At 35.9% G+C, this 15760-nt stretch overlaps 2 protein-coding genes across 3 annotated transcripts; one reads left to right on the top strand and one right to left on the bottom strand.

Moving 5' to 3' along the window:
- The first annotated feature begins 2 nt into the window (after positions 1-2).
- Positions 3-8557, top strand: rhd (Rh blood group, D antigen). The gene is given in 11 exon segments (XM_079635628.1): positions 3-256; positions 744-933; positions 2121-2271; positions 3719-3866; positions 5287-5462; positions 5637-5774; positions 5997-6061; positions 6063-6113; positions 6281-6360; positions 7661-7734; positions 8263-8557. Coding segments are annotated over 11 exon segments (1248 nt in total). The 5' UTR covers positions 3-108; the 3' UTR covers positions 8290-8557.
- Positions 8558-8688: 131 nt separating this feature from the next.
- On the bottom strand, positions 8689-15342 carry tmem50a (transmembrane protein 50A). 2 transcript variants are annotated; one of them, XM_079635630.1, is made up of 8 exons: positions 15279-15342; positions 15025-15149; positions 13889-14004; positions 13664-13776; positions 12233-12300; positions 11395-11487; positions 11213-11279; positions 8689-9981 (listed from the first exon to the last, which is right to left on the bottom strand). In XM_079635630.1, exons 3-8 carry the CDS (start codon positions 13988-13990, stop codon positions 9936-9938), a joined length of 489 nt encoding a protein of 162 aa, XP_079491756.1. In that variant the 5' UTR covers positions 13991-14004; positions 15025-15149; positions 15279-15342; the 3' UTR covers positions 8689-9935. The 2 variants fall into 2 exon arrangements, with proteins under 2 accessions (XP_079491756.1, XP_079491755.1); XM_079635629.1 differs by lacking the exon at positions 15279-15342 and having other exon boundaries at positions 15025-15162.
- Positions 15343-15760: the final 418 nt, after the last annotated feature.

A 15760-nucleotide genomic window follows, 5' to 3' on the forward strand; every position in this document is an offset into this window, starting at 1 on the left:
ATTTTTGGGAAACACCTCCATCCATTCCTCTTACATGCACGTGATCTTGCATACTCTTCATCTCTGGCCGGTGAAGATTAAAGACATTCACAGTTTGTCACAGTAATAATGGCTCCTCAGTACGCCCCCAGTCTCCGCTCAAGGCTTCCTCTTGTGGCCTTCCTGCTGGAAACCATCTTTATCCTCCTGTTTTTCTTTTTTGTGAAAATAGAGCAGCATGAGTCTGACAGTAAGCTTTTCATCCGCTCATATGCAGGTTAGTAAGTCTGATTTACATGTAAGCTGTGCTATGATTCTTAAGAGTTCAAACTTGCATTCATTGTTCAGCTTAAGGATAAACCTGAGGTTATTTATGAACAGCTGCACATCATCTTTTGTAAACCTGCTATGGTAATTTCATATGTTAATGCTAATGCAACAAAAGACTATAGTCACATATTCAGCTCAGAAATTAATTCCTGGGCTTTTGTTTTAGAACCTTTAACATATCAAAACCAATTTCAAAATTATTATCCATATGAACGTATACTTAAAAATGAATATGATTTGACTTTGTTTTGTTTGTAAATGTGTGCCACACATTGCCGTTGGGGTGTGGAGCCACAACATCTCTGGTTTTGGATGATAAGAACATTTCTCTATCCCACGAGCAATTAAAAGACTGACCACCAAGTGTTTGAAGTTTATATCGCTTTTCATAAAATTACACATTGGCAATATTGGAAATGCAATCTTTTCTACAGAATTCCAAGATATTCATGTGATGATATTCATGGGGTTTGGGTTCCTGGCCACGTTCCTTGTACGATATGGTTTCAGTGGATCAGGGTTTAACATGCTGTTAGCAGCCATGGCCGTCCAGTGGGCCGTCTTGATGAACGGCTTCCTGCTGCCACAACGCCACAGAAGAGAGATACACATCAGCATGAAGAGGTACAGCTACATTACAGGTCTTAGCAGATGCTTTCAACAATAAGTCAAATTTACTTCATTTTTCTTTGGCAAGTTTTTGCACAAATATTGTTTAAGAAAATTTCATGCGCATATTTTTAAGTAGGCCTAGCTATATTTCACTCATGGAATTAATAAACTCTACTTAACTAAGTTAAGTGAAAGTAACAAAGGAAATAAGTAATTTTAACTTGGCTTGTAAAAGTTAAGGTAACTTAAATCTATTAAGTTAAAGTTTCCTTTGCAATACAATTCACTCATAAATATAACATTGAATTAAACTTCACATTAAAAGTTTATGATGATACTCAATATATTACGTTTATGAAGATAATGTCCTATGACGCATGCAGAGACCTAGACAATACACAATGGCGGTAATATTTAAAGGATCGTTTTTGTGTTTGAATGTGTAATTTTGAGTGGAAAATGAACTCCAAATGTCACAAAATGGCAAGTTACTAATAACAACAAAAGCAACGATGAAACAGTGTAAATACAGCTGGAAAACAGTGAAACATCAACCTCATTAATTATTCAAGGCCCAGTGCATGATGGGAACACCAGTATCAGAAGTTAATTTTATAACGTTGATATTTACGCTTTCATTTCTACACGCTTGAATTGAGTACCAATATAGAATTTACTTAGTTTTTTTATTTCTTGCCTGAACTAACTTTTTCATGTAAATTACATTGTTGTTTTCTGTAGTATTTACTTCACCACAAAATCAATTTTATCAGTGTACAAAAGCAACCCACAATGTGTAAATGTTAACGGCAATACACTGACAGCTGAGCAAGCCATTAGATTGAACATGAAACAAAAAAGTAAAAACATTTGCTACTCTGGAAAAACTAATGCAGTTGTTCTTTTAAAAAAACAAACAGATTTTCATAATCATGACAAGGGCTTACCTTTACTTTTGTTATTATTTTTTTCATACTTTAAGATGGCAAAAGGGTACAAAAGCTGTCATTGGAATAAAAAGGTTCTAATATGTACCATTTAGGTACGAATATGTACACTTTCGGGACCGATGATGTACCTTTGATTGACTAATATGCACTCTTTAGGTACAAAGGTGTACCTTTTGAAAGTGTACCGCCCCATTGACAGCTTTTGTACCTTTTTTTCTATATTAAATGTTCTTTGTGCTTCTCGTGTAGTGTGATTGAGGCAGAGCTCTGCGCTGCATCCGCTCTGGTTGCAATGGGAGCGGTCCATGGGAAGACAAATCCTGTCCAGCTGTTGCTAATGGCTCTGGTGGAGGTCACTGGATTTGTGATCAATCAGTGGATCCTGCGAACTCTGCTCCGTGTAAGAGAAGTATTACTTTCCCGGATAAAAATGATCACTTTCATCCTACATATATATTTTAACTAGTACTGTCAAATCGTTTAATCGTGATTATTCGAATCTAACATAAAAGTTTGTAAACATACAATATATGTCGTGTGCAATATATGTCTGTGTACAAACTTTTATGTTTAGATGCGAATAATCACGATTAATCGATTTGACAGCACTAATTTTAATCCACATTTCAAGGTTGGCTACATTTCATGCCAATTTCAACACAGAAGAATGATTTAAATGAAATAATGATTCATTCAGATTAATTAATTAATTGGTTTGTTCCTGAATCAGTGGATCCTGAAAATTCCCAGAATTACATTCCCAGATATAAATACATTTTCAAAATTGTCCATGTCCTCAGGTACATTGCACGCCAATTTCAATAAAGAAGTTTAACATAAAAACTGCTATATGCTTTCTGCTATCTGGCAAATTCAAAATGCAGAAAAATTTACAGACAGACAACTTTTCTGGTCTTTTAATTTTTAATTGCAAAACTTTGAAAATGTATTATTATAATGTGATATTGTTGGGAATATCATTGACCATTTTTTTTTGCATACAAATTTGTAGAAGTAAGCAGTCTTTTTTTAAATTTCAGGAAATTTCAGTCAAACCAGCTTGCAAAACATGATATCTGTGAATTACTGTCTAAATATTTTTGTAAGGCATTACATAAGAATGAACAGTACTGTCAAATTGATTAATCACAATGAACCGCATCTAACATAAAAGTTTGTAAATATATATATATATATGCACAAACGTTTATGTTATATTTATTTTATTATGTATATAACATATGTGACCCTGGATCACAAAACCAGTCACATGTCGCACTGATATATTTGTAGCAATAGCCAACAATACATTGTACGAGTAAAAATTATCGATTTTCTTTTATGGCAAAAATCATTAGGATATTAACTTAAGTAAAGATTATGTTCCATGAAGATATTTTGTAAATTTCCTACCGTAAATATATAAAACGTTTATTTATTTGAGTGAACGCAGCAAAAGCGTTAACATAAATGCACAACTTTAAAGGAGATTTTCTCAATGTTTCATTTTTTTTTGCACCTTCTGATTCCAGATTTCAAATAGTTGTATCTCGGCCAAATATTGTCATATCCTAACAAACCATACATCAGTCAGCTTTGTTTAAATCTCAATTTTAAAATTTTTTTTACCCATGTGACTGGTTTTGTGGTCCAGGGCCACATATAGCCTATGTGTAATATATGTATAACATATATAGTTATGTTATGTTATACATATATTTACAAACTTTCATTTTAGATGCAATTAATCGTGATTAATCAATTTGACAGCACTAACTTTATTTAGACAGATTGAGTATTTTCATTCTGTCCTAATAAGGCAACGATTCAAACTGCTCATGTTTCAGGCAGATCCGCTGTACAGCATCATGATGCTGCACATCTTCGGAGCTCTTTTCGGTGTGATGGTGTCATGGGTGCTGCACAGAGAGGGAATCAATCCAAAACATGAGAAAGAAAAAATTGACCGTAGCACTGGCTTATTCGCAATGTTTGGTGAGTACAATAACAACGGTTATCTCTCGGACTCAGAAAACACCTCTAAACCAGGTTTCAGACTCTACGACAGCACATCAGATGAGTTAGTGAGCTTCAAGTGATTCTTCAAAGATAACCGAGTGTATATTTAAAGGATAATTCCGGTATTTAACACCTTGAGTCTATATTGTAGTTTGTTTTGGATGAACAAGAGTGGTGGACAAAATTTTTTTGACAATGGTTCCTCTCTCGAGTTTTTGACTATAATAGAATTGGCCATGGACCCATTTAACATTGGAGTCAATGGGCATGTCCGAAAATGTCATTAAAACAGCCAATAATGTTCGTTTACAAAACTGTTAAACTCACCGAGTGGTTAGTGGTGTTCGTTGATGATTATAAACAATATATCGTCGCCATATATGATTCCAATCCGTTTATTTTGCTATAGTGGAACTATTTTTTCAGACACTTCACAACCGTGTAACTTCCGCTCAATATTTGAATCTGAAGCGTTAGCACACTCCCGACCACTTGATGGCGATAACCGATGTTTATGTCTCGCGGGACACTCACGGTCACGGTCGAGTTCAACTTCATATTGCACTGGTCAGTGGTCACGTCTTTCAATATTTTCAAGGTTTTGTTTGTTTATTTCGCTTACTCTCCCGGAGCACAGTTGCTCTGCTCGCTAGCCTTATGAGAAACGGAAGCGAGCAAAAAGACTACATCGACCAAATGTAAACTGCCCCCTTTCCGTTTCCGGTAGCGCATTTATATTAACGAGCACTCAGTCCTTCAACAGAATTCAATGGGATTTTACAAAATGACGAATAAAACACGACAGAAACTGTATTTCGCAACACTTTTTGTTTCTGGAACATCAACTAACATCACTAATCACTCGGTGAGTTGCACAGTTTTGAAAACTAATGTTAAAGGTTGTTTTAATGACATTTTCGGACATGCCCATTGACTCCAATGTTAAATGGGTCCATGGCCAATTCTTTTATAGTCAAAAACTCGAGAGAGGAACCATTGTCAAAAAAATGTTGTCCACCACTCTTGTTCATCCAAAACAAACTACAATATAGACTCAAGGTGTTAAATACCGGAATTATCCTTTAATGGCACCTGTGCTTATTTCATGCAGTTAAAATATATATTTTAAGCTAATTTACTGCTTTAAATCACTCCATCGGGTGCCTTTTTTTATTCTTCCCACAAAGCAAAAAGCATCTTATAAAGCAAAAAAACTTGCACTTTTGACAAAGAAAGGCGAACGAAACAGTAAAAAGTCCCAGTGCTGCTGGATATCACAGCCCTGTTGAACGATGCTCACCCAATCAGATTCAAGGACCGAAGTGTAATTATTTTACCTCTATATTTTAATTAAATCATGCACGGGGAACTGCCTCCGTTTCTCTCTTTCTCACAGGAACACTGTTTCTGTGGATGTTCTGGCCCAGTTTTAACTCGGCACTGGTGTCTCACAGGTGGGAGAGAGAACTGAAACTCACTGTGATAAATGGGACGTATCTGTCTCTGGCCGTCAGTGTTGTCATGGCGATGTCTGTTTCTATGCTCACCAGCTCCAAAGGAAAGATGAACATGGTGAGCGACTGTAGGAAGAACATTCCCACATACAGCAAACTCCCTCACAGAGTTGAAAACAATCATAACATAATACTCTGACACATCATGAAAGTATAATGGGTTGTGAACTCCTTTGTTAGGATCCCGTTTTTCAGACAATGGACACATCATGAAGAGTATCATGTTTTACAGGTTCATATCCAGAGCTCTGCCCTGTCTGGTGGTGTTGCCATCGGAGTTGCCATGACGGCGGTCCACGCGCCATGGATTGCAATGATGATTGGCTTCTGTGCCGCTCTCTTATCAGCCCTGGGATTCCAGTACATGAAGGTCAATCACACAATTTTATAAATTAACATTTTATTGATCTCCCCCCATAAGTCAGGGTCGTTAACTCAAACTAAAACCATATAAAAACATTTAATTGGAATAAAACATTACGCTTAAATGAAACTTTTTGTATTTCAGTATTTTGTCATTTTTGTTTAAAGTTGAAGTACTAAAATAACTATACCTTACAGTGATAGATTCTCTATTTTCCATTCCATTCAGGATCACATGTTGTTTGCTTTTGAGTGTCATGACACCTGCGGCGTCCTCAACGTGCACGCCATACCGGGGATGGTTCGCTCATTTATTCATACGGCTGGCCAGTAATGAAGGCACAATGTAAAGTGATTTTTACTTTTAGTCAATCATATAACGTGTGCATCCAATAAATAGCATTAAATAAACCATAGAGTAACAGTAAAAGCAATGACTACAGGGCATAACATGTCTGAGCTTTAGATGTTTTTCAGATCTTTTAATGTTGACTGTTGTATTTGTGTTCTCAGAGCTGTGCGGTTTGCTGTGTATCACATCTGCGTTCTCCTCATAACGGTGTGCATGAGTCTGGTGATGGGAACAGCTACAGGTACATCATTAGACAGACATATTTCATCTCCTTGTGTTATGAATAAGATCAGCAAAGCACCCAAGGCTGTTTTAAACAGTTTTCCCTGTGCATATATTGATATGCATTTCTGTCTGTGAGCAAATAGATTCTTTCTAAAAAGAAAAAAATAATAATACTGATGGTGCACTTTAGATATTATTCTACATGTCAACTAACTCTCATTAGAGCATCGGTTCCCAACAGGGGGGTCGCGGCCCACAAGGGGGCCTCAGCCAGCTCTGTGGAGGGGTCGCGTCATATTTTTAAAAGTTTTGAGTAATAAAAAGTCCTTAGCTTTTTTCTGTTCAAAATGTACAACATTTATATAATGAGCGAGTTCATCATGAATCCATTTTCCAATCCGTGTTTTTGTCTTATCCTGAACCACTATGGTACTACTACTCCTATAATAATAAGTGTTTACATTGGGACTATTTTACACTGGTTCGGATCGCTGCCGCTGCGGAGTAGCCCGGGACATGCGTGACTCGTCATAGACGTACACAGAGAGAAGTAGTTCCGGCTACAATGTTCTTCCGAAAGACGCATTATTCTGACGCAAGTTTATTATCGCTCGCTATAGCGCCAAAAATAAAGCCTCACATTGATAAAGCCTCACAAATATCATGCAAGTATTGAGGCCCCAGACAGCAGTCATTTAGTAATAGCCTATATTCCTTCTTTTTTTTACCTCAAATAGGGCCAATTTATAGGCTACTCCTAGGCTTATGTTTTTTAAATTACAAAGGGCCTACTTATGTTTTTGTTATTGTATTTTCCTATAGGCTATTATTTGTGCATAAACATATCTGGTTATAGTAAACATACAGTTTGTTTGAAAACAACATATTTTGTCATCCTTGCTGCAAGCTTACAAGAGCGATAATATCATTAAATGTGAAGGGGGCCCTAAAATATTTTCTTGGGAAAAAGGGGGTCTCAGACAAAAAGGTTGGGAACCACTGCATTAGAGTATTAGTAGACTGTCTGCTTAATATCTGCTAAAACTTTGTTCTGATGCTCCTCTACAGACCTTCTACTGACTATAAGTAATGTTCACGTCAACTTATTCTACTAACCCTGACCTAATCTAACAGTCCACTAATACTCTAATGAGAGTTAGTTGACATGTACTTGCAAAGTTATAGTTTGTAGATTGTCTGTCTACCGGTGGACCATCACAATAAAGTGTTGTGTTTTTGCATAACCCTTACTGATAAGTTTTGTGCTTTAGTTTACTGAGGCAGACTAAACATACAACTTAAATTAATATTTGCAGGACTTTTCCTTAAATTGAGTTTCTGGAGACCCCAGCAGGACAGGAAGTGCTTTGATGACCAGGCATTCTGGGAGGTAAATGGTTTTGTTCATTCACAACAATATAAATACAGGTGAAACTCGGAAAAGTTCATTTATTTCAGTAATTCAACTTAAAAGGTGAAACTAATATATTATATAGACTCATTACATGCAAAGTGAGATATTTCAAGCCTTTATTTGTTATAATTTTGATGATTATGGCTTACAGTTTATGAAAACCCCAAATTCAAAATTAGAATATTGTGAAAAGGTTTTCATAAGCTGTAAGCATCAAAATTATAACAAATAAAGGCTTGAAATATCTAAGTTTGGATGTAATGAGTCTATATAATATATTTCACCTTTTAAGGTGAATAAACTTTTGCATGATATTCAAATTTTTTGAGTTTCACCTTTACGGTGTCATGACTAAACACCAATCCTTACTCTTGATGTGTATGCATTCATCTTTTATCATTTAAAGTGTAATTAATGACATACTTATTTAAAAATGTATTAAACCTTAACTTATATTTCCAAAAATGTTTATGGTTGCTAATTATGTATTTCTTCCTCTTGTAGTTTCCAAATTTGGTGGTACATAAATGAATGAAGAACTTGTCGACACATCGAAAAGAAAACTCCAGGCATAAATGCAATTAACACAAAATATATGTGTGTGATTGTGAAGTCAGAGGTCGCTTAAGTAAACCATTTACAATATAAAATGTCCTTAAATGGAAGTCAGTATGTTTTCTAACTGACAAATCATATAAAACAACAACGGCAAAGAATTTTCCAAGCCCGTGGCTGGATTAAATTACTTCAGTGGAAGTAGGACACACAGAGAAGAGTTTGTTTCATGACGAAGGCAAGCTGATATACCACACAACCAACTAACTTAATATATAAAAATAACCTGATGTCAGTCAGTACATTGACTATAGTCCATAAACCCGTTATTCATCTGTATTTGAACATAGTGAAAGAAAAAACACTGGCTCTGTACATATTTACAATAATTTTATTCATTCGAAACCCACAGTTAAATGAAGTTTAGCTACTTTTTGTCAGAAAGAGAGACATGGATTACATTAAAATGTTACATTCTTTTAGCATGTAGAAATCACAGGTTCTCTAATTTGTCAGTTGATAGACGAGTCAAAATCTCTGACTGACGTCACCTTATTCTCCCATAACAACTGAAATAATAAGAAATTGTGCTTTTTTTTAAAAAACATTAACATTTTTATACAACTCCCACATGCCCAAGCATACACATAGAGAGTGACCTTAATGCTGCAGAACACAAAATATATAACCAGGGTTCCCAGGGTCAAGGAAAATATGCTGTTTGGTTTTACTAGATGCACAGAAATTAAACACTTCTTCTAAGAAAAAAAAAAAAAAAAGAGTTGAAAGTGAAAGTGTACATGTTTCTGGTAAAGCTCAGCCCTAAGAAACTGCTCTTGCTTAGTGCAATCTCTGTAAAAATGTTATTTTCTTTTTTACAAATGAATGACTGAAAAAGGTGTGGGAATCCATATAACATAATATATAAAACATTTCCAAAAGTAAAACATCGAATAAAGCGCTGTTGTAGTGATGTCAACTGACTGAAGGTCGAGCTAATATGACAGTACGCTGGTCTGACCGAACGTGAAATGTCAAATTTCAAGAGATTATGCATGAAAGTGATTTGACAGATACAAATTTGGTGGCTTGAGTAAAAAAAGAAAAGACTTATTCAAATGACGACACTTTAAAAATAGAAACACAGTGAATCACTCATTTTGGTTTATAAACGATTCTGCTCAAAACTCTCCCTGCTGCCATCGCATAATATAACGTTTCTATATTTTGCGAATCAACGTTTTCTTTCCGTTTGAGATCTCTGGAAAAGCCAGGCTGAAGATATTAGCTCTTATTGTGCACTTTTAATCAGAGAATTCTACCATTTCTTTGTTACGTTATTGTAATTCTATTGCATACGTGTAATTTGAACGCAGAGTGAGGTCAAAACGTGTCCATTTTGACTGCAGAGTCTGGATTTGATGTGGATTTTCCCGAGTGCACCCATTGTGGCCACACAGGATACAAGACAAAGAAAGGAAGAAGGAATATATTTAAGAACGGGAGTCATGTGGGTTGAAAAGAGGAGAGAGCGAAATAGCGAGTGCAAATAAGCAGCAATCAGTACAGAGGAATTGTGTGTTGATGCTGGACTGTGGGATTTGATTGAAGGAAATGAAGCTTTACTGCCAGAGGTCCTCAGTTCGGCCAAACTTGAACACCAGACCACTGCAGGAGTGAAGGACAATCACAAATCACAGCTCAATCAAATTATCATATTGTTTTCAGAATTTGCAGAGTAATTTATTATAATTTGCATGAATGCTCAAAATCTTAGATCTCCGGCGCAGGTAATTACGGGCTGGGCGATAATTCATATATTCATGATATGTTCAAAATTATTTTAATGCACTTTAACGGCCCATTAGGCTTCCTAAAAAAGTATTCTGAAGGTCATTTAAATGTCTTGTGACTAACAGCTAACATAAATTTCATAGCATCAGTAGAAAAAAATATTTCTTTTTTATTTTCATTCTGTTTGAATCATATAATATTGTCCATTCCAATACATTTATGAAAAATTCTATTTTTAACCATTATTTGTTGTAATTAATCACTTAAAAAATAATGATCTCCACATCAATTACATACAGTAAATTGTTTTAGTAAAAATATAGGTAATAAAACTACAATATAGGTATAATATTGCACATCATTTATTACATATCCTTGTGGCCATTTGGTGAAAACATGGTTTAAAAAAGAAAACATGCCTTAACTATTATTGAACTAGACATTTTTTTCTTGCATTAAACATTCTGAATTTATTTATTTTAAGAAATTTCCACTTTTTTATTCAGCAAGGACGCATTTAATTGATCAAAGGTGGCAGTAAAGACATATATAATGATACAAAAGATTTATAATTTACATAAATGCTTTTGTGTTTAACTTGCTACTCAGTGAAGAATCATAATCAATATTAAGCATCAATTGTTTTCAACATTGATAATAATCATAAATGTTTCCTGAGCACCAAATCAGCATATTAGAATGATTTCTGAAGGATCATGTGACACTGAAGACTGGAGTAATGATGCTGGAAATACAACTTTGATCACAGGAATTAATTACATTATTTAACAATACAATAGTACAGTTTTTACTGTATTTTTGATCAAATAAATGCAGCCTTGGTGAACATTAAAGAACATTAAAAAACAATCTTACAGACCCCAAACTTTTGTAAAGTTTATATATAGTGTGTATATATTATATATATATATAATAATATATATATATATAATAATATTTATATAGTGTATATATTGTCAAAATACTGAGGTAAAAAGAAAAAGAAAAGGCCAATAAAATGATATCACCCAGCCCTACAGGTAACGCAGAGTCATATCAAGCCTGTTCTGATGTGAAATTCTGTTCTCTCGATTTCCAGACTTACCCAAAGAAGATAAATGCATTTTGGAAGAATACCGCAATACCAGGATACACTGACAGTTCCTTCTTGTCTGTTCATTCATAAAAAAAGAAAGAAAAAAGAAAAACTTCATTATATACAAGCAGAAACCTGAAACATTTTTATATAAAAAGAAAAAACAAAGCAAAATCATTCTTATCTCTTACCGGTCACAACAAAACCACCAAACAGAATCCACATAGAGGCGATGAGAGACCCGAACGCCAACATGAACCCGATGAAGAGCCAAACTCTGGCACCTACACAGACACACATTAAGGGTGTGTTCACACTTTGCATGTTTGATTCGATTACAACGAACCCTAGTGTGATTGCTCTGTAAGTGTGATTCATTTGAATAAGTGTGACCTCTGTCATCTGAACCCTGATCACCAGATAAGCGGACCGAGACCCCTGAAAAGATGAGTCTCAGTCCACTTCCAAACCAACTCTGGTGCGGTTCGACTGAAATATAAACGCAACATGGACCAAATACATGTAAACAAACCAAAAACAGGACAAGATGTCACAAGGACAGACCGCTCACGCATTTCTCTCATCATAGTCGTGATGTTGCCCATCACAGTTCAGTACAGGCATCAGAACCGCGTCTCCTCGCAGCAGATCTTCATCTGTGTGTGTGTGTGTGTGTGTGTGTGACAGAGGGATTCCTGCTGCTGTTTTGAGTCCTTTACACATTATATAAGCTCTTCACGAGTTCTCAGCTGGTCAAAATACCATGTGTTGATAACGCACATACGACGAGTGCATTTAGCCCAGAACACAGCATTGGTTTTGATGTTCGTTAAGTTCCATTGCAAAATAAGTTAATTTTTTTATCTTAAAAATGACCAAGCAAACCAGGAATAAATTTATTATTTTCTTTTTTGGTCCTGACCAAAAGAACCAAGAAAACCGAAGTGTGAACACACGCTAAAAGCACTTTTCAGTCATGTAGTATTACAGTAACTGCAAAAAAAATCATGATGTGAACGCAACACTTACCCGTCTGTCCCAAGCAGCCATCGCTGTAGCCGTCTCCCCTCACCTGGCCATTAGACACTGCGTTGATCCTGCATTAAAAAAAACACCCTTTAAAGCAAGGCATTTCACTCGGCAGCCATCTTTGAAACTCCTGAGTTTCAGTATTTCAGTCATGAGGAATGAGGAAACATCTCTAAAGCTGTTCACCAAGCTTACAATTAAATTTCACATTTGAAATCACCAATAAAATCTGACAACAACAGTCTCAAATCCTGACAAAAAACTGCATTTGAACTCATAAGTGCGTGTCTCAAAGCACTCCCCCATTCATTGTAATATAAGTGCACCGGCTTTGTATATCTGAAGTCTTTGATTGAAATGAACAGAAAGTGAAACTCAACAGGGAGTTTAACAACACAGTCATGGTGACGGTAGTCATTGCACAACCCTGCAGTTAAATCAAAACTAAACAACAGGAAGAAAGATCTGGGACAATCTGTCTGGCTGGACACATTAAAGTCCCTGTAAAGGCAATTCAAAAAAAAAAATCTAAACATTATAAATGTTTGAAATCTATTGCTAAAACATATTACAAAGACTGTGACCTGTGAAGTACTGAATTGTGGATTTATACCGTTAAACAGTTTTTCACCATTGCTGTGTTCAGGATTTTTTGATGACGCATAGGTTTTGAATCAGTTTGCCGCTCAATCGCGAGTTACTATCAGTACTATTAGTTAACACAGCCTACAGTTTGCTAGCTAGCTATGCCTTCGTCACAGAAATGCGTACTACCTGGATGCGATCACGTACAAAACAGATCGTGTCCTTTTTAAATTCCCGAAAAACGATCACATCAAGAAGAGGTGGATTCATTTTGTGAAGAGTCACCTTAATGGAGAGCTGAGGATCACCGCCAAAACCCGCCTCTGTAGTGATCATTTTACACGGGATAGTTTTATAAACTTTAGTTGGAGACAACTGGGATTCACTGATAATCCCGTTACTGGTGATGGGAACCGACTATCTCCCGCCTCGGGCTTCATCCTCCCGTCGCGCCGCCAACTGGTGCCATCATCGGCAGTGCGTGCCCACCAATGAGTGCAAGTTAAGTTGCCTTGTGTGCTTATGTTGTACCGGTGACAGTTGAGTATGGCGACGACAGCTTTCCCGCGAGTGGCCGTGGTTTCAGCGGACACGCCCCCAGCGTTTGAGAGCTCAGACTACAGCTCATTTTTTCAAGTTTTTGATAGCCTATTTTATGTACTTGCCGGCTTTTTTTATCATTCAAATTTGTCTGGGTGGCTAATAACACATTTTTCTGTGGTGGTGTGAAAAACTCAGAACACATACTTAACTTTGACTTTACAGGGACTTTAAAAACAAGTGCTCTTTTCCCTTCATTAGAGGAAGCACCAATGGGAAGAGAGAATCTGTTCAGGTGTAACTCACATGAGGAAGGCTACAGTCGCTATAACCCCACAGGTATGATATGCGTGGTGGAACTCTTCCTCTTTAGGGTACATTATCGCTGCGTCGATGATGATCCACCAGCCTGTGAAAAACTGCACGTGTGCACAGTGTGAGAAGAAAGATCATTAGTTTGGGAATCACAGGATTTTTGAGATAACGTGCAGAGGAAAGTTTATCTTATTTGATGTAATCAGGCAGACGTACCAGAACTCCGGCTGCGATGGAGGCGATGGTGTTTCTCTTCTCACCCCAATCCACATTACACTCGCAATCGCCACATCTGATCCCATCCAGAAACCCCGACATGCTGCTGATTTCACCTGATCATTCAAAGAAATACGGTTCTTTTGAGATGTTGTGCTAGTTTTCCTAGTAAAGATACTTATTCATATTGCATAATGAACAGGGTCATTTAGCTTAGGCTTTTATCCAAAGTGAATAACTTTATAAACATGTATTAAGGTGACAATCTTGGCTAAATAAATATATATTTAATTTCAAAGCACCATCCCCCATATCTATCTATCTATCTATCTATCTATTGCTTATGCTTTTAGTTATATATTATATATGAAAACGTTTTTTTGCTGCTTAGTATTTTTATAGAAACCATAATGCAGTACCATTCAAAAGTTTGGGGTAAATAAAACAAATGAATAGTTTTATTAAGCAAGGTTGCATTAAATGCATCAAACGTGCCAGTAAAGACATTTAAGTTACAAAAGATTATATTTCAAATCCACGCTGTTCATTTAAACTTCCTATTTAGTAAGAATTTACATTTTAAAATATATTGAAATAGAAAACAGTTATTTGAAATTGTAATTATATTTCACAATGGTGACTGTATGCTTGGTGACTGCCTGGTGAGCATAAGATACTTATTTCAAAAACATTTTTTTAAAACATAGGGGGAAGTGAGTGTTCACAAACTAATTTTAGCAGCAATCATAATAAATGTAATAAATTCCACTGTTACTGCGCAAATGCGGCGCAGCATCACTGCGCACACGCAGAGCACAGATGATCATCCCGAAACCAAACACAAATAGCACACAAAAGGATTTCCATTTGTCATGTTTGCGACCAAAATCTGAATATTAACATTAGCGATATTTAACACAATAGTTCAAAACTACGTTTCCGCTCATTTTTGGACGAAGACGTCGAGTGTTAATGCTGTAAACATGTTTGATCTCTTATGTCCGGATCATTTTCTAGCCCATATTTTCTACATCACTGTTTATATAAAGTATCGCGGATAAATACAAGCACCGTGTTAGAGAATACCTCATGAACGATCACAATGACTCATCCTCTATAGCACAAACAATTCTTACCTGCACTTTTCTTGAGTTTTTCTTGTGGTTCGCAGTAAGTGGAGATAGACTCCGCAGTCTTCCGTCTCAAACAGTGGCTCTGAGCCGCACATGCGCAGTGCGCTCTCCATCACACTGAGCACATCCTGTCGAACAAAACGTGCACCAACTAAAGGTTTTACACCTAAATATGTCAACAGCACGTCTGATAAAATTACAAGAAAAAAAGTTTTAGAAAAAGTTATTCTACAAGTGAAGGAGAGCGCATAACACACAGACAACAAGGAGCGGATCGCCCCCTGAAGGCGCCTATGTTGACATCACATGACCAGCTGTGTCAGAGTAATTATATTACTGTACTAATTACTCTCTCTAAAAAAGTATTGCATTATTTAATACTTTCTAAATCCCATATCAAGACTAGTTGAACCATACAAGGATATATATGAAACTGTTCTTTTATTTATTTCAATAACAAATAAATATATATATATATATATATATATATAAAGGATGCTTATTTAATGCGATTACCTTAGAAGTAGCTGTAATTAAATTACAGAAAAATTAAGAGTAATCCTTTACTTTTCAGGGGGAAAGTAATTAAATTACAGTAATTAATTACTTAGTAATGAGTTACACTCAACACTGCTAATACCAGTACTATTACTACTTTATAACAGTTAGTGACCAAGGTGCTTAAAGCATAAAATTAAAACAAAGCAAGCAAACCAAAAACATTACACAGAATTGCACC

This window comes from Phoxinus phoxinus, assembly GCF_949152265.1.
Source record: "Phoxinus phoxinus genome assembly, chromosome: 14".
Lineage (NCBI taxonomy): Eukaryota > Metazoa > Chordata > Actinopteri > Cypriniformes > Leuciscidae > Phoxinus > Phoxinus phoxinus.